The sequence below is a fragment of the Plecotus auritus genome, assembly GCF_963455305.1.
Source record: "Plecotus auritus genome assembly, chromosome: 7".
Lineage (NCBI taxonomy): Eukaryota > Metazoa > Chordata > Mammalia > Chiroptera > Vespertilionidae > Plecotus > Plecotus auritus.
Window position 1 is genome coordinate 170,663,318 of NC_137774.1, and position 25,510 is coordinate 170,688,827.

The 25,510-nt window shown below is 39.6% G+C and overlaps 1 protein-coding gene across 2 annotated transcripts in view; it reads left to right on the plus strand.

Moving 5' to 3' along the window:
- Window positions 1-25,510, plus strand: part of FYB1 (FYN binding protein 1) — an 80,965-nt gene that overhangs the window by 34,013 nt on the left and 21,442 nt on the right. For both annotated transcript variants that reach the window (XM_080679652.1, XM_080679653.1), the window contains exons 2-10: window positions 3,715-3,871; window positions 11,210-11,256; window positions 13,120-13,139; window positions 13,580-13,611; window positions 14,397-14,517; window positions 16,917-17,076; window positions 17,605-17,749; window positions 22,675-22,697; window positions 24,881-24,947. In XM_080679652.1, coding sequence (XP_080535778.1) covers window positions 3,715-3,871; window positions 11,210-11,256; window positions 13,120-13,139; window positions 13,580-13,611; window positions 14,397-14,517; window positions 16,917-17,076; window positions 17,605-17,749; window positions 22,675-22,697; window positions 24,881-24,947 — 772 coding nt within the window. The remainder of the gene's footprint in view (window positions 1-3,714; window positions 3,872-11,209; window positions 11,257-13,119; window positions 13,140-13,579; window positions 13,612-14,396; window positions 14,518-16,916; window positions 17,077-17,604; window positions 17,750-22,674; window positions 22,698-24,880; window positions 24,948-25,510) is intronic.

Consider the following 25,510-nt stretch of genomic DNA (forward strand, 5'->3'; position numbering starts at 1 on the left):
GGCCCAGTGCACAGGTGGGGTAGCCAGCGATTAGGGCGATCGGGGTGCAGGAGGTTGGCTGCAGGGGGAGGGACCACAGAAGGTTGGCTGTGGGAGCACACTGACCACCAGGGGGCAGCTCCTGCATTGAGCATCTGCCCCCTGGTGGTCAGTGCGCATCATAGCGACCCGTCAACCAGTCGTTCGGTCACCTAGGCTTTTATATAGCCTTTTATATAGATTGCCTAAGGTTCAAATTCCAGTTGAGTTTGATCCCAACTTCTAACATTTACAAACTCCCTGAACTTGGATAGTTTTCTTAACTATCAAATGGAAACAAACAACGTATACCCCAAGATTACAAATATGAAATGCCTAGAATGGTACCTGGCCCCCCCCCCCAAAAAAAAAGTGATCACTTTATGTTATTATCATTAAACTCAGAAATTCCCTATAGATTTAAAGTTTGTTTCTTTTTTACTTATTTTGTTATAACACACCCACTCTTTCCATCACAAGAGGTTAGATGTTTCCTTTTGAGAATTCCAATATTACTACTTATATGTTGGTATAGTTTTAAAAAAGTCCAGATTGAGATTTTAGAGCCAATCACTTTACAGTCATGGATGTCTACTTGTTTGTGTTCCCCTGAAAAACTAAGGTGCTTGTTCTGAGAATTATTTTGTATGCATGCAAATATATTCCTTGTAGTATTTGAAAGTGACCACAGATTTTGAAAATCAAATGTTTCACTGCTCAGTGCTGGTGGAGCCTAGGAAGACTTTAGCACATGTCTCCCAAGCTTCATGAGGAACCGGGCATGTAAACAATTGGCTTAGAGCAGCTGTGGGCAAACTACGGCCCGCGGGCCGAATCCGGCCTGTTCGGCTGTTCTACCCGGCCCGCAGAGCTGAAAGAGCGGAGGGTTCTCTTGCTCTCCCCTCCGCTCCTTTACTTTGAATTTATATTAGTTCACACAAACACTCCATCCATGCTTTTGTTCCGGCCCTCCGGTCCAGTTTAAGAACCCATTGTGGCCCTCAAGTCAAAAAGTTTGCCCACCCCTGGCTTAGAGCCTCATTAAGCCAACCAGTCCCCCTCCATCACCCCGCCCTGCTTTCCTCTGGCTCCGCTGCACTCTCAGGCAAGCTCTCCCCTGCCTGTGGCCAGGTGGTTGCCCACAGCTCCAGGGGCACCCCTGGAGTTCCCTGTCCGGGGGCAAGGCAGGCATGCTGTTTCCAGGTAGCCCCAGTTATGACAATGAGGCAAGGGAGAATAGAGGCAAGCAGAGCAGCGGGGCCCACCTCAGAGGCCCACTCAAAAGTCTCATGAGTCTCTGTAAAGATGAGCAAGCATGTGGGTTTGGGGGTAAGTCAGTTTGTAGTGTTTCCAATTCCCCAAACCATGTCTGTAATTTCTCGCCTCCAGCCCTTAGATTGCTCTCATCTGGTAACACCTCCTGCTTCTCAAGTGTTTTTCCATGAAAAGATGTCACCAGTGGCATATGTGCACAATGGTTCATAGCATCCACTCACAGTCGCTTATTCTCTTTGTGTACAGCTTTTAAATCACTTATGAATCTATCAAACCTCATAATTTATAAATTAAAATAACAAGCTACCATTTTCACCTGCCATATCCAATAGGATGGTAAATGTTTATTCCATAATAAAAGAGGCATTTCAAATCAGCAAGTAATAGCTTATTAGATAAATGGAGCAGGGACATTTGGTAAATGATTTAAGAACAACAATAACAATAAAAACCATAAAAATAGATCCTGATCTCAGGCCTTACTCCAAAATAAATTACTAATAGTTTTAAAAAGTTAAATGTAAATATATACATACATACTAGAGAAGTCAAAGGAAAAAGAAGGTGAATAATTATATGTTCTCAGGGTGGGAAAGATCTTTCTAAATGTAATTCTAAGTGATAGAAATTATATGTAAAAGAAATTATTTATTGATTTAGATGTAGAGAAAAGACAGTAGTCCAATATATCAAAATATTGAACTTATGACAAAAATGAAATTGATATACTATTTCTAATAAAAATATCATCAGTTAGGAATTTTTATATACCTGATTTATAAGGGAATTAATTTTCCCTACCTCAACTCCCCCGAAACAGCTGCCAAAGAAATGAGCTCCTGTTGGGAGGATTGGGAAGGCAGGGGTGTGCCCAGGCAGGAGTGCAGGGCCTCAGCAAGCTTAGAGCTCCAAGAAGAGGACTGGGATAGTGAGGGGAGAGGGCCATGTTCTTAACAATTACCACAAGTGAGAAACTTTGCAAAGAGGTGGGAAGATCTGAAAGGAATTAGGATGCTTTTTGTATATGATGTCCTTGAAAAGCCTGCCATTGACCATTAAGGAAATTTACAGTTAAGCGCTACATTTTCTTTAAAGGTTTTGAAGACTTTGAAGATGTGATTGTTTGTGGCAAGGTTTGGGGTTGTTTGTTTTGTTTTCAGTTTGTGCATGTTGGTTTGTTTGTTCTGGACAGGCAGAAACAGGAGCCAAAGCAGCCAAAGGATTCTCTTTGGTTTGTCCATGTAAGAAGCAAAACAATGAAGATCCTTAATAAAGAGGTTTTCTGAACCAATAAGGAAAAGCAAATACTATTTTTAAAATAGGCAAAGGATTTGAATAGATAATACCATTAAAATGAAAAATGGTTATAAAGATGGAAAAAATGACCTCACTAATGCTCAGACATGTGAAACTAAAACAAAATGTCTTTCAAGAGGCCACCCCGTTTGCCTTTCAAAAAATTGCCCCAAAGCAAGGACACGAAATACAAACTCTGCATTTAGGAAAACCAGGCAACGTGCATAATTCCTAAGCGTAAGATATGAAATCAGAAAGTGAATCGGGGACTGGCAAAGAGGACGAGGGTCGAAGCCAAGGGTGGAGATACAGAGACAAGTGATTCAATTCATTATTTAGCCAGTGGAACCTAGACAGTTTTTAGAAATAAGCAGTGGTATGCTGGCAAATGTGGAACAAGTTCTCCAGGAAAAAACCATGTGTATGTGTGTTATGTCTACATACATACATGTAATAAATTGTATTTATATAAAGGATGTATAACACACAAAATACTAATAAAATATACAGCACTTTTTGTTGAAAATTCCATATAGCCCATGGTTAATTTTTACATCTGTAACCAACCTATGGTTGCAGTTAACGAAGGGGTGTAGCTCTAACTTGAATGTTGATTAATATTTTCACTTATGTTAACAAGACAAATGTCAAACAACAAAGATATGTGTCAGACCTTCACTCACTTTCCAGTGATTGAGTGACTACTTTGCTGAGTTGTTTTCAAATCCTGGGAAAAGGTTTCCTCAATGTTTTATCCCGTTTACAATGTAATATCTACAGAAGCGACTTTTAAGTTTCATCTGCATGTGTTCACTAACTCCATGGGGGTGGAGGGGTCTTAAACAATATATAGGTGTACAAAGTTATCACGTTGTACACTTAAATATCTTACAATTTTATTCAATTATACATCATTAAGGCTGAAAAAATAAAAGAAACGGGACATTAAAAATGCCATGTCCCATAATACTTGGAATATTAGACTCTTTAATGCATTAATTCAACTTAGGATGCATTTCTTACACTTTCATGTTTAAAATTCTCAATTCTGCATACTTGGAATGACCAGTTCTTATATCTTGAAGATTTGTCTTAATTCATGGTATTGTTTGTTTTACTTCTTAGGTACCAGCAAAGGCCAAACACCTTACTCAACAGCTTCCCTACCACCCCCTCCACCACCCCATCCAGCCAGCCAACCGCCATTGCCAGCTTCTCACCCAACACAACCACCAGTCCCAAGTCTACCTCCCAGAAACATTAAACCGCCTTTAGATCTAAAGTAAGTAAAAGGTTATCTTGTCATTTCTTTGTCGGTCTCTTGCCATAGATTTCCAGACTGTGCTTGGCTGAATGCGGAGGGTTCCGTGGTAGAATGCTGGGGACACAAAGGTGGACAGCTAACAGGGAAAAAGAATGTCTAAGCAGCTGCTCTTATCCTCCAGACCCTTGGGCAACTCTTGTTTACCTGCTTTTACGGTGGTTTTTTCTCTTACGCATTCATCGCAAGAAAATTGCTACTGCCTTTTTTAAAGCTCTGAAGCATTTTTCAGGTCAGCACCACCACCATCTCTTTCCCCACCATTATCACCAACACCAACACCATTATCACCATCAGCACCACCACCATTTCTTTCCCCACCATCATCACCAACACCACCACCATTATCACCATCAGCACCACCACCGTCTCTTTCCCCATCATCATCACCAACACCACCACCATTATCACCATCAGCACCACCACCGTCTCTTTCCCCATCATCATCACCAACACCACCACCATTATCACCATCAGCACCACCACCATCTCTTTCCCCACCATCATCACCAACACCACCACCATTATCACCATCAGCACCACCACCATCTCTTTCCCCATCATCATCACCAACACCAACACCATTATCACCATCAGCACCACCACCATCTCTTTCCCCACCATCATCACCAACACCACCACCATTATCACCATCAGCTCCACCACCATCTCTTTCCCCACCATCATCACCAACACCACCACCATTATCACCATCAGCACCACCACTACTACCATGTTTTACTGACAGCCTATGACGTGCTAGGCATTTTACATCTATAATTCCTATAATCGTAATGAATTACTCGTGTTATCGTCATTTCACAGATGAGGAAACGGAACGCTACAGAAGCTAATTAGCTTCTCCAGGGTCACACAAGGATAGAGCAGACACTTGAGCCAATGTCAGTCTGAGTCCAAAGTAAAAGAACAAGTTTTCTCTCATCATTCAGTTTTCGGGCTGTTTTAAAAACCTAGAAAACTTTTATTCAAGCTTAAATTTTCTTAGAGGGTACATTTTAGAAATGTCAGAACTACATGGGTGGCTATGCATGGACTCTTTATCTGTGATTTACTAGAATAGCTGGTTGAGAAAAAAGCAAGTGGAAGATTGGAGTAGAATGAAATGTTGGGGGCGGGGGGAGGGTATTTGAAGTATTCAGACTGGGGCAAGCATGGATCTTTATGGCAAGTGAGGCTAGATCTTCTCATTCTTCTAGAGAATTGCTTTCCATGATTCTCCTTTTCCACAAGTAAGTAATACCTCAAATATTGAGCTGCAGTTTGCTTTTCCTTCACTTCAATCCCCTACCAGATTGATGTTCTTTGCACTTAAAGTCTTAATATCCATAATCTGTATAATAAAGCCTGTTAGTAATAATATCTGATTGACAGCTTTCTTTGGATGTTGATGATTACAGTTTAGAGTGGGCGTTGGAAACATGCTAGTCATGGGTAGCCTCCAATATGTTTCACTTTATTATGCTTTGGGAAGATTCAAAGGCAGTCACCAGAAGGTGTTAGACCAGATAAGTGACTATTACCTTCTCTATGGCCAATGACGTGCGTTCAGATGAACTGAATACCCTTCCAAACAGTTAAGTTTATAAATTCTAATTTAAGTCTCTAAAACCCCATGATATCCAGCTACCAAATAAGAATGCAAGCCATCTGCCTACTAACATATAAATGCTAAATAAGTATAGTTTAATTAAAATAACTAATTAATATGTGTTCTTCGATATACCTGATTTCTGTGTAATTACTTTCCTTTCATATGTATTCATCCTGTGTCCTTTTCTTAATTTCTTTTCTACTTTGATAAATTAACCCACTTGATTTGAACTTACTAGTAGTACTTTTGAATTTTATGATGTGACCCTATCCCAGCTTCTGACTTCAGCCAGGCTTTTGGGTCCTGTGTAATTCCAGTAAGAGGTTGTATTAAATAGCTTGAGCATGAATTCCTGAACATTTACAAGACATGAAGACTGGTACATAATAGCTCGATCAAAGAAATGTGAAAAGAAGGAGTATTTGGCACTATTCCTGCTGTTTGGAGGTCCCCAAGACCCCCCATATGTTTGATGATTTACCGAAAGGACTCACAGGGCTCACCATAGATAGTGCTGATGGCTCGGGTTTATCACAGCAGAACTGTGCTCTAGGGCTGGGAAAAGACACATTGAGAAGGTCCTCCAACTATGAAAACGTGTGATGCTGCTTCCCCAGAAAGCCTAGTAGAGACAGGTTTTGATTGAAAGCTGGTCATATAGGCACCTGCTACCTAGCAACTACCAAAATGCCAGACTTATAGAAAAGCAGCAGCCATTCATCCTAATCACAGTGTTCATATAGTCCAGACACAGCAAAGCACTCTGACCACTAGGCAACTTTTCTTATCAGTGGAGGGAATTTTTTAGAATAGGTGTCCTCAAACTACGGCCCGCGGGCCACATGCGGCCCACCAAGGACATGTATCTGGCCCGCTGGGTGCCGCTGCCTGTCCTGCTTAGCAGCCGACTCGTCCCGGGCCCGCAGTGCGCATAGGAATTTGTTCATAGTTTTTTTTTAAAACTATAGTCCGGCCCTGCAACTGTCTGAGGGACAGTGAACTGGCCCCTGTTTAAAAGTTTGAGGACCCCTGCTTTAGAAGCTGTGTTTCCAGATACAAGCCAAGGGCCAACATTGGTAGCAGATTCTTCTAAAAATAGCAGTTGTGGGCCTGCTGTGCTAACCTATTCCCTGGAATCCATAATAATGGGATGAGGAGTAAAATGTTGTAGAAGGAAGAAAGGATTTTATAAACAGCCTGGTAACCTGTACGGCTATTTCTTAAGGATGCTGGTCAGTTTCCCAGCTTTGCAGGGAATTCTTGCAAAGTTGAAAAGGACCTGCTGATCAGCCAGGCTCTAGTTCTTATTTGATGAAAATAATAGCAAAAGCCACCACTTGTAATCAACTTTACCTTACCCTTATTTCCATCTGATTAAGGACTTCTAATTAGAAAGTCTGATTCATCTAAGAGTTGCCAACTCCACAAAATACATACTCTCAGAAGAAAGATGGAGAGGAATAAGAGTCTTAGATGTTATATTGCCTAGGTAAACTATAGGGTGTCCCCCCAAAATAGCTCAATTTTGAAAATAAAATATATGTTAATAAATACTGCCTTTATAATTTTTCAAAGTGTGTGTATCCATTTTTTTGGGACACCCTATGTAATTGGAGCTTCTGAAAGTTGATTGTCAGATGGAGAGAATAGAGGAAATGAATGCTAACGGACATCTATAACATAATATTTTTATATAATGAGAACTTCTCAGCTCTCATCAGAGAGCTAAAGTAAATTCCAAAATGAAGAAATATCTGGGTTAGAAACTTTCCCCCAAGTAGAGGAAGCTAGATAAGACACAGTGAGGAAATGAAAGCAAAATGGGTCTTGATAGTCGGGCTCAAAATTTTACATTTAATGTGAGAGGGAAATTTATGGAAAACTCTTTAAGTAAAATTTTAAAATATGGGTGTTCCTGTGCTTTTTTTCACACCACCACCCTTCAAAACACACAGGGTGTCTCCCTGGTGCTCCCTCCACTGGCCTGCGAATGTCATTCCTCCCATCTCCAATCAATGGCCACCCTCAGAGTCAAGAGCTAATAGATTATTTTACATTCACTCAACAATTACTGTTTAAGCCACTACTTTGTGCCTTTGTAATAAGAGATCAGGAAGTGGTAAATAAAACAAAGACCCCTGCCTACATGAAACAGGGACAAGGGAGCAAAGGAGTAATAACAAACAGGTAAAGGATATACTGTAGTTTGTTAGGAAACATTGAATGCTGTGGGGGAAAATAGCCCAGGGTTGGGTGGTGCAGTGCAAGGGTGGGAATGGGGACAGTGTGTTGCAACTTTCAACAGATGTGAGGGTGGCTCCCTTTTTGGAAGGTACACTTTAGAGTCAGCAAGGTGAGGGAATTAGACATGCAGACACTTGTAGAAGAACAGTTCTAAGTGGAGAAAACAGAACAAAGGCCTGGAATGTTCAAAGACTAGGAAGGAGGTAATGGGCTGAAGTAGAGCAAGGGAAATGAGACAGTAGATGAATGTGGAAGCAGGGAGAGCAGTTAGGCAGATATTGCAGAAATGCAGGCAGGACATAGAGGGGTGTCTAACGAGGGTGGTGTGCAGATTCTGAATATATTTTTAAACAATTTGGATTCAGAATGTGAAAGGAAATGAGGATGGAAGATGGCTCCCAGGTTTTTGGCCTGAGCAACTCTGAGGATGATGTTTCCATCAACTGAAATGGGAGAGGCTGCAGGGGAGCAAATTTGGGGTGCAGAAGGTCAGGAAGGCATGGCTATGTGAAGCTTGAGGTGTCTCTTAAACATCCGAGTGGAGACGTGGAGGAGGCAATTGGGTATAAGAGTGATGAGTTTGAGAGAGAGAGTTATGGTTTAAAAATATACATTTGAGAGTCAGAGGCACATATTCCACACTTAAAGTCACGAGACTGTTAAGATCCCTAAGGAAATGAGGATAACTAGACAGAAGGAACAAGCCCTGGGTCCTGGGAGAAGAAAAAATCAGGAAAGGAGAATAGAAAGGAACAAGCAATAAAGCAGGAAAAAAAAAACAAAAAAACAAGAAACAAGGTAGTATTCCCCAGGAGGAAGCAGTGACTGTGTCCAAGGCTGTGAGGGCCAGTAAGCGAGCGCTAGGCAGGTCAGTGTGGGTGGAAGTCTCAGGAGTAGTGGGGACGCAGGCCTCATCAAAATGGCAATGTAATACCTTAATCAATAAAGAAAGCAAAAATGGCTTTAAAAGAACAAGGAAGGCCGAAACTGGTTTGGCTCGGTGGATAGAGCATCGGCTTGCGGACTGAAGGTCCCCGGTTCGATTCCGGTCAAGGGCATGTACCTCGGTTGTGGGCACATCCCCAATGGGGGGTGTGCAGGAGGCAGCTGATGGATGTTTCTCTCTCATCGATGTTTCTAACTCTCTATCCCTCTCCCTTCCTCTCTGTAAAAAAATCAATAAAATATATATTAAAAAATAAATAAAAGAAAAGGAAGGAAAGCAACTGAAAAACTCAAGTACAGACAGCGCATTGAAAAAAAAAAGAGGGAAGCAAAGAAATGGGGCAGTAACTAGTGAGAAAACGGAATCAAGATTTGTGGGGTTTTTTTAAGATGGAAGAAATAAAAGCCCTGGCTGGTGTGGCTACATGGTTAGAGCATCGTCCCGCCCACCGAAGGGTTGCAGGTTTGATTCTGATCAAGGGCACATACCTGGGTTGCAGGTTTGATCCCTGGTCCTTGTAGGTCAGAGCACTATGGGAGGCAACCAATCAATGTGTCTCTCTCACATTGATGTTTCTCTCTCCTCTCTCTCTCTCTCTCTTTCTCTTCCCTCCCTTCCATTCCTTCTAAAAATCACTGGAAAAAATATTATCAGGTGAGGATTAACCAAAAGAAAAGAGAGAACAGTGTTTGTATACTAATGAAGATCCCGTGAAGAGGGGAAATAATAATGGCAACGAAAGGGAACCATTCCTGGGACCAGGGACTAGAGCAAGTGGGACTGGTGCTCAGGTGCGGGCCTGGCTTTCCAAGGAAATAATGGACTAGGGAGGCTTCCAAGGCAAGAAGACAGATCTCTCTCTGGGACCCAGGAAGGGTTTCAGGAAACAGGGTGGCCTTTATCACCTGCCTGCTCCCCAGAAGTCACTTGTAATTATTTCACTCAGGTCAGGGTGCCCCAAGAGTGGAAAAGTTTGGAGGCAGGTGAAAATTAGAAAGAATAAATATTTAAAAATGAAGTCGTGGAGGCCAAAGTTATATCATATTTTAAATTGTATTGTCTCCCCACCTAGTGGTCAGAAATCAGCTAGCTATATTTCCTGCTGTTTTACCCAGACAACCCAGAGGAACTGAAGTGCATCAAAGAGTATCTTTCTCATGATTAGTGTTCAGCATCTTCAGTGTAACATGCTTTTTGTGCTATTTTAAATTTCAGTTATAGTTTTTAACAGTATGACGAATTGTTCACATGAAAACAGAACCTGCGGTTGAATATTTTAGTACACAAAGCAAAGTTACATGGTTATTAATAGTAATGATACAGGAAAAGTGAGGTAAGAAGAAATAATAAATAACGGGAAGTGACCGAGGTTGGAAAAGGAAAGGTTAAACAGTTCTTTTCCTAAGGTCATCGTAGTCGGTGTAAGATTTGGTTTGGGTTTCTTTCGTCCGGGGGGGGTGGGGGGGGCCTCTAAAATGGAAGGAAAAGTAAGAATTTACTATTATAACCTTTCTGTTCATTACAAATGCTTTCAATTCTTCCGGCTCGAGACTTGCCGCTTTAGTCGTGCACTGCCATTGGCTCACCTGACTTCATCTGCAGCGCAGTGGCTTCCACAGCCAGAGGGGTTTTTTGTTTTGTTTTGTTTTGTTTTGTTTTGTTTTGTTTTGTTTTGGGGGGGGGGGTTACAGAATGTATTTTCTTAAGAGAGTTCATACCCAATAGTTGCTATCTTATCAGTGAAGTAAGAAACAAGATCACCCGATTATAGGGGAGAGGAGAGGAAAGTGGTGCCTAGCCATTGAGATAGATGCAAGAGAGGGTTGACTAGAAAGAAAGTGTAATTAGATTATAGGACAGTGTAGAGGGTACAGTCGAGATTGAATGTCAATTATTTATAATATCCAGAATCAATAAAGTGGCGGTTTTCTCCAGCTATGCTAATCAACTGGAGAATAAAAATGGAAAATGTAGATGTTCCATCAGTAATTAGGGATTGGCCAAGCCCAGGCATTAATAACTGTGTAGAGCAGTTGGAGTGAAGTGGTTTGAAACGAAGCACCTTGGAGTCCAAGCCACACATGATGGGAGTACGTTTGGGAAAGAGAAAGGAGTCAAAGATTAGAACTAAATCTCTTGGGTTTCTATACCATAAACCAAGCAAATGCCTTCAGAATCCCAGAATGGAATTATTGATGCACTGCTATTTTAACAACACAGAAAAAGCCTATTGCCGCCCTGAAGCAATGGACTCACTGTGTGTGCTCACTGTGAATGGACAGTTCTGTGCTCAGCCTCACGACGCTCCATTTCTTGGCTGCAGTTGCAGCATAGATATAGGGCTGAGCCTATGCTAATGACTTCTGAAGTTTTTCATCAGAGCAGATATTAAAGAGAAAAGAATCAAAAAAGAATAATTTTTATTTTTTCTTATTTTCTATTGTAAGGTGAGCATCGACTTGTTCTATTTTCACTTTTTCTTCTTTCTGGTTTCCAGAAGCCCCGTCAATGAAGACAATCAAGATGGTGCCATGCACTTTGATGGTAAGGGGCAAAAAGGTGTTTTATTTATCCTTCTGTTACCTCATAGAAGTTTAATCATTCTCATAGGGTTATTAATGGGGCATCATCATCAACATCATTGATCCATGCAAGTCCCTTCTCTGGTTTTATTTACTTATTCATTTTATCACCATGACCCACTCTCTTTCCTCTCTTCCCCTTAACAGAGACAAATAGTCCAATGTATTTAATGTGTATGTGTCTGTATATATTCTTTGCATACTGTTGTGTGTGTACATTTCAATTTACATGAATACTATGTTAGAGCTCACTTTGAACTCTTTTTTTTTCACTCAACATCATGTGTTTTAAAAGACCCATCCATGCTGCTATATGTACTATATTTAACTAGAGGCCCGTTGCAGGAAGATTTCTGCAATAGGGCTTCCTGCGGCAGCCTGCTTCCCTCCCTTCTCCCCTGCCCGCCTGCTTCCCTCCCTTCTCCCTGACCCCGCCTGCTTCCCTCCCTTCTCCGCAGCCCCACTTGCTTGCTTCTCTGCAGCTTCGCTCCCTTCTGCAACACTTGACTTCCTTCTACACTGTCTTCAGTCTTCGCTCTACTCCTGGATATGCAAATTAACTGCCATCTTGGTTGGGTTAATTTGCATACTCGTTCCTGATTGGCTGGTGGGCGTGGCTTGTGGGTGTAGCAGAGAGATGGTTAATTTGCATATTACTCTTTTATTAGATAGGATTTGTTGGTGTTAACTACTGCATATGTTCTCCATGTATGTACTCCATGGTATGCATGTTAAGTACTCTATGGTATACATCCTATGCATTCACATCTTACATTTCACTCCAACTCACTCGCACGACAAATAATAATTCCGTGCACCTTCGTGCCCAATTTGGACCTCTGTGAGACTCTTTATGGAGCTGGATTTACCCAGCAGAGGTATGGCTGCTCCTAAGCTGTGGTGTGTTCGTTTTGACTGGGTGGGAGCCGAGGGCTCTCCAGAAGCTCTGCCTCTGTGTACACTCCCATCAGCAGGAAGGTTGCAAGATGCCTACCTTTCACCAGCACATGGTACTATTCAGCTTTCCAGTTGCTTCCAGTCTTCCGTGTATAAAATGATACCTCGTTTTCATACCTCTGCTTACTGTTGAGTCTGAGGACTTCACTTGTTTATGAGCCTTCATGTTTCCTCTCTGGAAGTTGCCGGTTTGTACCCTTTGACCATTTTTTTCCTTGGGGTTGTTGTCCTTTTCTGGTTGGCATGTAGGAGGAGTGTCCTGTATTCCAGATATTAATCCCATGTGAGTTGCAGAGATTGCAAATACCTTCTGTCATTCTGTTTGTTGTCTATTAACTTAGCCCAGGCTGTCCTTCACTGAACATATTAAATGTTACTACAGTAAAAAATTATTAATTTTTACCTTACAATTTAAGCTTTATAAGTTTTATTGAAGAAGTCCTATCTCTAGGGAAAAAGTTATCTTGTTTGAAAAAATCTAATTAACTTGATTTATTTGATACATGAAAGCAAATCACTGGGACCAAGTGAGTCAAAAAGGGAAAACGAGTTGTGATTTTCTGATAATAACTTTATTCCAGAGAAGCCCCATAGCAAATGTGCATGCCTTTCATAAAGAGAATAAAGGGTGTCTTCATTATCTTATGAAAGCCAATGAAATGATTTTATAATTAAATGACAAGTATCAAAAAGCCATAATAAGGATCTAAACCACATATTCTAATTTGTATTTCCATGTCTTTGATAAAACATACATTTTGTTAGATTACGAACTATCTATAATATTATATTATATCTAATAACTCTGTATTAAAGTATTTCTTAATTACAGTATGTTAAGTGTGATTCTTTTTTTTAACCCATTTAGGTGCTGGAAATCTAGATGAGGTCAGTTTTCTTCCTTCTCATATTATATTGCTGGAACTAGACTACTTAATAATCATTGTGATTCATTTTTTATTAGTATAAACTAACAAGTGAAAATTCTTACAAGTAAAGATATTTTTCCATTTATGATCTTAGTTCATCTAAAATGCTTGAGACATTAAATACCAATTGTTACTCTGACTCATAGGAATTCTGTGGCACTGAACATAAACTTAAGTCTGGCTACACATCTGAATTATATAGCAGGAGATAAAATGAAATCTCCTGGGGTTTACTTTCATGGTCTATCTCTAAAAAGGAAAAAAAATTATTTTAAATAAGCCAAATGTACATACACTTAAATTTATGTTTATCCTACTAAGTGCTTGATCTATGAAAATATGTGTGTGCTCCCTTTTTTAAATAACTAAACTTAATTATTATTCATGTTTTCTTGACAGGAAGAAAGTGATGGAGAAACATATGAAGACATGTATGAGTTGCATTTTTTACCATGACATTTTTCTTCTAAGATGAATAGAATGATTTGTAGGTGGGAGAATGGATGGATATTCAGCACTAGGCAGGGAAAGCTTTTTTGTTCAAATGACTGAGATATAATGGTACCCTTTATTTTAATACAAAGGACTAAAGAGTCTTTTATTGTCTGAAGATTTCACAGAGAACTCTGTTAAAATGCTGTTGCATGAGAGACCAGCATATTTTAAATATAATTTTATTGATGAGGAGAGGGATAGGGAGAGAGAGAAACATCAATGATGAGAGGGAATTATTTATTTGCTGCTTCCTGCACGCCCCCTACTGGGGATCAAGCCTGCAACCCAGGCATGTCCCCTGACCAGGAATCAAGCTGTGACCTCCTGGTTCATAGGTTGATGCTCAACCACTGAGCCACATAGGCGGGGAGAGAGACCAGAATCTTGCCTCTAGATAGACCCCATGTGTGTGCTCTTGTACCTGTGAGTGCATGGGGGAGAGAGAGAGGAGAGAGCCTTTATAAACAGTCTCTTCACTTGTTGCACAAGCTAAAGGGAAAGCAGAGCCTTTGGAAGGAATCCTCTCTGCGTGCCTCCTGTGGGCTTTAAGAACAACCACACATCCAGGAATGTTGACCCCCCTCCCCCACCCCCTTGGCTTTTTACCTTCATGTGACTTCAGATACTATCTTCCCTTGTGGATAGAAACCCTTCTGGATAGTGAGCCTTATCACATCAATGCCTGCAGCTGTTGAAACAACCTAACAATGTTTTTCCACAGAGAAGCATCCAAAGAACGAGAGAAGAAAAGGGAAAAGGAGGAAAAAAAGAGATTAGAGCAGGAGAAAAAGGAACAGAAGGAGAGGGAAAAGAAAGAACAAGAGATAAAGAAGAAATTTAAAGTAAGAGCTTGCTTGCTGACCGGTGGAAAAGAGTAACCTCTTTTTATAATTGTCACACAAAAGGGGCACCTTTCTTGAAACCTTACATGGCTGGAGAATTAGTCGTTGTTTTCTAAGGAGTAACTATCCTCACAACAGACTTGTTTTTGTCCAATATGCTCCCTTATCCCATGTAATACGATAAAATTCAAATAAAATATGGTGGCTTATTCTTAGTGGGCACCCAGGAAATCTGTTGACTGAGCGAATGAATACTCAGTCACTCAAGTCCATTGTGGCTCTCCTCCTTACACACTCCATATTAACTTACTTATGCTGGGAGCTTTGGACCATACACATCTCTGGGGCATGTATTATAGTAGTGCAAGGGACACAGTGTCTCCGGATGAAGTCACCTGGAGACACTTGTCTTAGAATCAAGTTTCTCTGAGCTTCTCTACCTGCCAAGGTCTAGACCTGCCTTGATGTTAAGCGTATGTACACATTGACTTCTGATACCTGCTGTTTCCCAGCCCTCTGCATCCACCTGGATGTCTGACCTCTGTCTCCTCTAATCTCTGATTCTGATTGTGTGACACCTATTACTACCACTAACACTCTATTGCCTGCTCTCTTCTCTTGTCTTCACCATCTTGGATGACATGGCCCATCTGGTGTGGGTCTGGTATGTCAGCTATATTTTACAATGAGTTACAAAATTATCCCTTACTTTATAAAGGATTCATATAGTTTTCTTTAAACATTGAATTCCCCTAAAATAATTACTGCATAGTTTGAATTGTAAACATTTTATTTATATATAACGTCTCATATATTTATTATATCAAAACTAAACTTCGACAACATGGTGCAGGGACAATGTAAAGCTTAGTCAGTTGAGTAGATGTGGATTCAAATTCCAGCTATACATGTCTGTTTTGGAATTAAATAAATTAATGCACATAAAGCACTGTATCTATTATAAGTTCTCATTAAATTTTTAAAAATCTTACTATTTGTAAGTAAAATTAAGATTACAATGTGAATAGTAAAACATCTTACACTTCCAGAATGTATGGCTCCAACATTTATATTTTTCAAGTGGAATATATGAAAAAATTAATTTTTTAAATGAAAGTGTTCACAACACACATTTTATAAAGAAAGAGTTTATAGTTTTGAGGGAATTATGTGAAGTTTTTCCTGTGTTTCTTTTGGAGAAATCAGTTTTGCATTGCTTCACTCATTCATCCAAATAACATTTTTAGTAAGAAAATTATAGTGTGGGGAATCATACCACTAAATAGGAACTCAAATGTTTCTCAAGACTAGGACTTCACAAGCTGTATTCCTCCTCAAAATCTTAATAGATGTCAAAAATAAATAAATTAAATAACTGCAAGAACTGCTCCATGATACCATATTTCCTTAATTCTAAGACATAAAATATTTTGCATTTTGAAATTCTGAAATTAGGATGCATCTTAACATTAGTGGCACATCATAATTTAAGTTAAACTGTTTTATTTCTTTCTCGGGGGTACATAATGATTTGTCTCACTAGTCATAGCATCATATGTTCAATAAAATGAGGCAAAAGTCACAATGCATATTTGCATATCAAAAGATCCAAGAAATTCTGTTTTAGAAAATAGCAATTTAAGATTAGAAAATTAGATCTTTAGGATTTGTGGTCTAAACTACATGATTCCCCTGATGTCAAGAAACCACTGTACTATTCAAGCTATTAATTTTCAAAACCTCACCACATTTGTTTGCTGCGTTTTGTTTTTTTTGTTTTTTATTTACAAAGCTATTTCTAAAATGTTATTTTGTTTGTGGCAGGTAATATCTGCTCCATGCTCATACACAGACAATACCACAAACTTAGGGAAGAAATGGAATGAATGAAATTGCTTTTCCCACGAGTACACCGCCCCCCCCCCCCATCACCTGCCCCTCCCTTAGCTGTTCTAGGCCTTCTAGAACCATCGGAATAACTTCACAACACGGTGTGAGAAGAAACCTTCCCATACCAGGCAGACCACCCGAATATCCTGTAAAAACACAGAGCACCCGGAGTGGATTGTCGTACATGCGTGGTATTCGGTTATCAGTGGCTTCCTTTGCAAACCCTTCGCAGCGTTGCTACGGTCCACAGACCTCCACTCTCTCCGGGACCCAAGCACGTGCACCTGTTCCTCGCTGGTCCTGCCTGACCCCTGAGAGTTTCCCCTCACTGCTCCCATAAGAGCATTCCCAGGAATGACATGCCCCTCCATTTCTAGTTTAAACCTGTAGCGTTTGGAAACAGGAAGGTTGGCAAGTTGTGGACGTACTGGCTTTCAAGCTGCATTCCTTAAAGATTCTCTGAATAGCAAAGAAGCCTGTTGTGATTGTTTTTCTTTTCCTCTTTGCAGCTCACCGGCCCCATTGAAGTCATCCATCAAGCCAGAGCTTGCTGTGATGTCAAAGGGGGGAAGAATGAGCTGAGCTTCAAGCAAGGCGAGCCTATTGAAATAATTCGCATCACGGACAACCCGGAGGGGAAGTGGTTGGGCAGAACCACCCGGGGGTCATGTGAGTGCACATTTTCCGATGACTTCAGATTGTCCTCTTTTGGAGCCAAAAATGAGAAATGCACAAATGTTTCCAGAACTGCTCATAACCATTGAGTTAGGAGCTTTGTTCTGGGTGGACAAGGATAGGAAGGTTTAAAATGACAGGTGAATAGTAGTTCCAACTTCACTTCATCTGTGTTATTTTTAGTGGAGAACAATGTAAATGTTTATATTACTCCAGGGAGGAAAGAGAGCATTAGGGTCCTCAGTGATGTTAAAAGCGGGGGGGAAAAAGAGAGAGAGAAAGTCATGTGAATCACTTTGGAATGTTGAAAACAGACTCTAGGCTTACTCCAAACCACAGCAGCATAAAACTTGGACAGGGTACAGTAAAATGTGTGTCTACATGGGAAGTCTATGAATCAGAATTGCAAGCAAAGAACTCAGGGGCCACTTTAAAGAGCAAATGTGCAATTGATATTCTATTCATAGCTTTAAACTATTTAAGCTGCAGTCACCTGAACATAAATCATTCCCCTTTCGGTAGATGGCTACATTAAAACCACTGCTGTGCAGATTGACTATGATTCCTTGCAACGGAAGAAAAACTCTCTGGGTCCTCTTTCATCGAGACCCATTGAAGATGACCAAGAAGTATATGATGATGTGGCAGAGCAAGATGAAGCTAGCAGGTATGTGCAAAGCAACACAGCTCAGACTGTCTCCTCGCCAGGGATTATGGATTTTAAGGCCCTTCTGTATTTTAACGTCCGTATTTCCTACTGCTCTCTACCACTAAACTGAATGACCGTGTACAGTAAGTTCAATATGGGTGCAAGGCCATTTGGAACTCCAGATTGTTTTATTTTACTCTTTGTTTACATGTATCAAATACCCCTTGAAAAATAATGAGCCATTTGCCCGATCTTGACAAATAGGTCGTCGTACCAAAATGCTGTTCTATAATATTCATTTGACCTTAGGGATTTGATGCCTAAAATAAATAGGATTTTGTAAAACATGAGGCATGAAATATAATACTTAGTTCTAAGAAATATAAAACTTTTGTTCTGAAATCTTTGAGCCTAGATATACTTGTTGCTCTTATTTGAACATATAATGTAAAATAAGTGAATGCTTTTTACTATAACTCTACTTCACTCTTTAAAAGTACAAAAGTAGCCCGGTTTGGTGTGGCTCAGTGGTTGAGCAATGGCCATGGACCAGGAGGTCACGGTTCAATTCCAGGTCAGGGTATGTGCCGGGGTTGCGGGTTCAGTCCCCAGTCAGGGGCATGTAGAAGCCAGTCAATGATTCTTTCTCATCATTGATATTTCTATTTCTCTCTCTCCCTTCCTCTCTGAAATCAATAAAAAATATATTTAAAAGTACAAAAGTAAAAACTCAATTCCCTATGATCCCTGTGTATCAAATAAGGGGCCATCTTTCCATGGCCCATTCATTCCACCAGGTTAGGATGAAGTTCCCCCACACAAATCCTGGGAACACCTTCCCACAGCCGAGGAACCGAACAAAACATGGAGGAGCCAAGAGGAGAGAGGAGGCAACTCTTCCCATGTCCCTTTTCTTCTCTTCTTTCCCATCTCAGGCTTCCGTTTCCTTTTTCCTTGCCTCCTCCTATGTCTCTTTTCCCTAGCTCTGATCTTCCTCATCCGTTCTTCTCCTCCTTGCTCTTCCATTCCCCTTCTCCTTTCATTCCTTCTTTCCTCCCATGTCTCCCCTTCCTGGTAAAATCATAATCTCCTCAAGTTGAAGGAAAAGAAGGACAGTGTCCACCCCAGCAACCAACCCTAGTTTTCCAACCTAGGCCCACGTTGTGGAATCGGGAATCCACCCCTGTGGTCCCCAAGCACGTGATCTGTGCTAGATCTTCTCTCTGGTAAAAATGCGTGCCTTCTTCATAACTCAGATTTCAAAGAAAAAAAAAGTTTTAACTACCAACCATTATAAAGAAAGTAAAATTATCAAAAATAGTAACATACTTTCAAGACACATGAAGAATTAAATTTCCCTCTTGTGGTCTTCCCCTCTTGGTGTTAATGAAATTTGTTGTGTTTCTTTCTGGCAGCCTGCAATGCCTTCTTACCATGTTTGCCCATAACTTATGCAACATACATCAAAACATGCAACATGTGCACTGGTGTTTACAGATCATGAATTGGCTTTAGTCATCAAAAACCCATTAACCTAGTTTGGGAGTCAGTAAATGTCAGTTTCAAGGTCAGTTGAAGTTCTACATGATCACAGTCTGAGATTTACAGAATTTTTTGGACATATATCTTCTACCTATATTACCATGTTATAGTATGTTTATCTTTTAGTTATTTTTTCAAAATCACGTTTCTCTTGTTTGGGGGCTGAAGAACCACATCGTATTAATAAATACATGTGTACAGTGATGCACATACTCAAGAAAAAAAATGCACAAAAAAGAAGGATATTTTTTTAATTGAGCATTCTTTAACTGTACTAGGTGAATATTTCCCAAACATTACTACCTTCTCCATCTCATCAAGTCCCTACATCCCACAACTCTAAAAGACATGCTCCAGTTAGTAGACATGTAGCAGAGAATCATCTATGTAATAAAATGGAACTGGAGGTATGGTTTTAATGCTCCATATTTTAAACAAGTATAAAACTACAATATTTACTAGCCTCTATTCCTCTCACACATACTTAATAAGAAAATGAAAGAAGAGACATAATTTCTACACAAGTTTTGTTTTTGAAACTACAGCTGCTGCTAGCAGGGATCTCATAACAGAACATGCTTTGTCCCTAGAACAAGAAAAGATGCTGACGATAGCCTAGCTGGCAGCTTTCCCTGACAAGAATAAGAGACAGCCCCCTCCTCTCCTCCCTCCTCCAGTGCCTCCTGGTCCCTAGCACTCCTTACTCTTTCCTGATCCCTCCAGGGGAAGGAGAGCTGACTGTGCACTACAAACTCTCTGAGCAGACACAGGCTCAAAGGCACAGGTCCTGACAGCTGTCCTTCTCTTTTCCTTCTCATTTAAGACAATTTCTGGAATAAATATGAAGATGGAAAGAAAGGAAATTACAAATGCAAATTCCAATCCTCCATCACATAGCAAAATTTTTATGTATATGTTTCCCTATCTTTTTCCTTCCATTTATTCTTTTTCTCTTTCCTTCTCTTTTCTCACACTCTCCCTCTCCTTACCTTTTCTTCATCTGTTGATGTTTTGTATTCTAAACAGTGGTTTGAGAAAGCTAAAGAATTGCTCTAGGCCTGTGGCCGGTGTGGCTCAGTTGGTTGAGCATGGACCCATGCCCAGGGAGGTTGCCAGGTAAATTCCCCATCGAGGTACATGCCGGGCTTGCAGGTTTAATCTCCAGTGGGGGGTGTGCGGGGTACAGTAGATAGATGTTTCTCGTTGATGATTCTATCTCTCCCTTCCTCTCTCTCTAAAATTAATAAAAACAGAATTGCTCTAGGAATTAAATAATGTGTGGCCGCTTTGCTCCTGATTCTGATAACCTGGTTCTTTGAAAATTGAGTATCAGAATTTCCAAGATGGGATATATTTGCCATGAGTGTCAGCCAACCAGATTGTAACTCTTCACATAATTCTAACTCTCTGCTTTATGCTCAAAAGCAAGTGTCAGAGAATATGAGTGTGAAAATAGTTGTAAGTAAAGAGGATACTTAAGCTTCATCAAAAGTTAATTTCTTGCTTATATAGTAAAACATGTATAGAGTGTTTTTCTATAAAGTTCCATTAGCAAGAAACTTTTATTCCTATATTAACCATAGATTTGCATCAGACCAATTTCTCTAATCTGCCTTTAAGGTTGAGGAATCAGATATTAGTACAATTATACTGTCTGGTTATAATATCAGGCTGATAGCTGTTGTGGGTAGATTAGCCAAAGGGTCAACATGGCAGTCCAGGGAGTGCAGCCAAAACAACGTTCTCCAGGAAGGCAGGGTGCTGAGGTTCTGGTCTCAGCTCTTCAGTTCATTGAAAAGGTTTGGTCAAGTCAGTGAATTTCTCAGAGCTTCTGTTTCTTTTCAACACATTGAGGGAATTGAAGCAGATGAATTCTGAAATGTTCCAGGTCTCACAATTTACACTTCCTTTGCTGTCACAGAATTCACATGATAGTGGCAAACACAGGCAAGGAAACAGATGATTATAAAATAGGGATATAGTACCCTAGCTGGTGCTCAGTGGTTAGAGCACCGGCCAGGGGACTGAAAGGTCACGGGTTCAATTCCTGTCGAGGGCACATAACTCAGTTGCAGGCTTGATCCCCGGCAGCGGTTGGCACGCAGGAGACAACCAATCGATGTGTCTCTCTCACATCAATGTTTCTCTCTCTCTGTCTCTTCCCCTCCGTTCTAATCTCTCTAAAAATCAGCGGAAAAAATATCTTTGAGTAAGGATTAACAAAAATAAATAAATAAATATAGGGATATAGAATGATATATAAGTAAATAAGAAATACAAGCAGTCTGGATTTAGAAAATCAGGGACTACACTCTATAAAGCCCCATGAGTACGACTTCACTTTTTAAAACTTATCCTGTTTAAAATAAGATGTAATGTTATGTACTAAGAGTAAAATGCTGTGGCTACCTTGCCATACTAGCAGTCAGCAGCTGTGCGTCACTGCAGGTTGCCCAGGACCAAACCAGAGAGGGTCGGACCTGCATTATCACCATTTGTCCACCATGCAGAACTGAAATATCATTGCTGACATGTACACATAAGGAACTGTTTGACATTGAAATTGGGACTCAAAAGAACTGTTGGCCCAGAAAGAAACTCACTACAGACTGATTCATTTGCCTCTCAGCATAACCATTATTGCTTGTCTCATTTTCGGTTCATATAAGTGTATTTCTAGTATCACATGATCTCACTCAGCTGGGGGAGATAATGAACAACATAAACTGATGAACAAGGACAGACCCAGAGGCAGGGAGGCATCGATCAGACTGTCAAACCTCAGAGGGAGGGTGGGGGAAGGAGGGGGTAAGGGGGAGAGATCGGCCGAAGGACTTGTATGCATGCATATAGGCGTAACTGGTGGTCACAGGACAACAGCGGGGTGGGGCCATGCATGGGGAGGGGTTTGGGATGGGAATGGGGGGATGAGGACAAATATGTGATACCTTAATCAATAAAGAAATTTTTTTAAAATGCTGTGGTTATAAGATGTTTAAAGAGAATTGATTTAATCCAATAATAGTTCTATATGCCTCATGGAATAATACTCTTTTTTAAAATAAATCCATCTATGGAATGATGTAATAATGTATAACCCAAAAACTGCCTTATGGGAATATGTTAGGAGCAAACAGTATCATTGTTTTGAATACTTTATGTAGTATCAAAACTCGCTTGATTCTGATTAGGTTTGTTTTGTTTTGTATTTTGTTTTGTTACTATAGGCCTTGTTACTATTCATCTCTTACGAAACAGAACAATTTTTCTTCTTCTTCACATATCCTAAGAACTTTTAATGGGAGTCTTATTTCTCTTATAACTGCTCAATACAAGTACTTTTCTTCCTGATAACTATGTAACTCATATGCGAATTTAATCTGTCTCTGTTTCTTTTCTAGCCACAGTCAGAGTGGAAGTGGAGGTAAGCCACACACTTTTAGCAAAAGTTTCTCCAAGTCTTCAACATTTTTGTGTACATTAATGATTAAATTCCTTTGTCTGCACCTCACGAGGAGCATATTAAAGTGGTAGAATGAACACTGGACTGAAACCAATGGCCTGGATTTCAGCCCTGGTCACCGAGTGACCCTGAGCAATTCACTTCTTCCTCCCATACTTGTTATGGGTCAGAAGTTGGCTCCACTTTCAGTGTGCCCAGGGCAGCACTGATTGTGCCAGTTGTACAGGCATCATTACTAGAGCATCCTCCTTCATGTTCAGAAGTATCCTTGATTGTATAACTTATATGGTCACCTTAGCTGTGATTCCTAAAGATCCCTTGGCTTTTCATCAACAAAATAAGGGAGTTTTACTAAAACTTTGCAGTGCTAGCATTTTCATCCTAAAAGTCAAATTTCAAATTCATTGTACGTTTTCTAAAATTTTTATTGAATTTATTGGCATGACATTGATTAATAAAATTATATCGGTTTCAGGTGTATAATTCTATAATACATCATCTGTATATTCTACTGTGTGTACACCACTCCAAGTCAAGTCTCTTCCATCACCATATACCTAACTCCTCTTTATTCTCTTCTACCTTCCCATACTCCCCTTCCCCTCTGGTAATCACCATACTATTGTCTGTATATGTGAAGCTTTTTTTTTGGGGGGGGGGGGCCTTAATCCTTTCACCTTTTTCACCCAGCCCCGGACCCCTCCCCTCTGACAGCTATCAATCTGTTCTCTATCTATGAGTCTGTTTCTGTTTTGTTTGTTAGTTTATTTTGTTCTTTAGATTCCACATATGAGTAAAATTATATGGTATTTGCCTTTCTCTGAGTGGCTTATTTCACTTAGCATAATACTCTCCAGGTCCATCCATGCTGTTGCAAAGGGTAAGGTTTCCTTCTTTTTTATAGCCAAGTAGTATTCCATTGTTGAAATATACCACAGCTATTTTATCCATTCATCTACTGATGGACACTTGGCTATTGTAAATAACGCTGTAATGAACATCTACTGATGGACACTTGGCTATTGTAAATAATGCTGCAATGAACATAGGGGTGCATATAATCTTTCAAATTAGTGTTTCTGGCTTCTTCAGATATATTCCCAGAATTTACAAGGCAGTTCCATCTTTAATTTTTTGAGGAAACTCCATATTGTTTTCCACAGTGGTTGTACCAATCTACATTCCTATCAACAGTGCATGAAGGTCCCCTTTTCTCCACATCCTTACCAACACTTGTTGTTTGTTGCCTTATTGATGATAGCCATTCTGACAGAGGTGAGGTTATAATTTGCATTTCTCCAATGATTAGTGATGTTGAGCATCTTTTCATGTGTCTATTGGACATCTGTATGTCCTCTTTGGAGAAGAGGTCTTTTGCCCATTTTTTAAATTGTATTGCCCATTTTTTAAATTGTATTGTTTGTTTTTGGTGTTGAGTTTTATAAGTGCTTTATAAATTTTGGATTTTAACCCCTCCTCAGAGCTATCATTGGCAAATATGTCCTTCTACATTGTGCATATTTTTGCACAGAGAAGCTACTCAATAAACATTTGTTAAATAAATGTTTGTCAAACACTGAGGTTCCTGGGGGTTGTGGGATAACAACTTAAACAAGATATTTTAACTTTCAAAATATCACGTTGATGCAGTGAAATAAAAGAAATGAAAGATTTGTTTCAGCTACCATAAATATTTACAAATTCACATTTCATTCCCTTTGCTTTTCTTTACTTATACCTTGATCAATAGCTTTTTCTAAATGTCTTCTCACTATTAAATTTTTCTTATCATCTTTTCCCCTCTCTTTTTAACAATAAATATTTAACTCTATTCTTTATTTAGTATTTCTTTTTCTAATATGTATTCTACCCATTTCTCTCTAGTGCACAGTACCTTTTATTATCCCTCACATTTGTATTATATTTCACCTATAAAAATTCTGTATACACAGAACAATGTACCTATCTATGTGAGAGTGAAAGAGTAAAATTATTTTTTATTTAAATAAAAGTAGTAGCTATTTAAATAGCTACTATGTTCTGTACAGTTAAATGAGGCATATTTATTATCAAAGTTCGAGTGACTATTACATAACCAAATTACAAAACTAACAGAAGCTTTTTCCCTCTTAATCCAAATGAAGGGATGTTCCCACCTCCCCCAGATGACGATATTTATGATGGGATTGAAGAGGAAGATGCTGATGATGGGTAAGAATAAACAGTGACTTTCCATTTTGCAAATTATTGTATTTACTACTGTATTTACTGAATATCTACTAAAATCTACTGTATTTACTAAAGATTTGCATTGTAGTTAGAATTAAAAAGCAGAAAATAGTGTCCTTTTTTAAATTACAAAAAAAATGATTTAAATGTTTAGTTAACAGCTATAAATCAGGAAGTGTAATTACACCACATTCAAATGAAGTGGTATATTGTTTGGAAAAACCTAGACAATTATGTCAAAAGAAGTGATTTTAAAAAGGGATAAAGAATTGCAGATATTGTTGTTTTTATTTTCCAGACTTTTCCCAATCATTTATTTATCAATTAATAATTTACTTTTACAACAGGCTCCGAAGAGCCTATCAGTTGCATGGCTATTCTTTGTACAATAATCATAGTCATAGGAACCCCAAATAAATTGAGACCATATCCTATCTGTGGCAAAACCAGTACTGAATATCCTACCCTTGAGTTGTTTAAACTTTCAAAACGGCCTATTTTAAATTTTAAGAACTATTAGTTACTTACTTTAAATAAAAAATAAA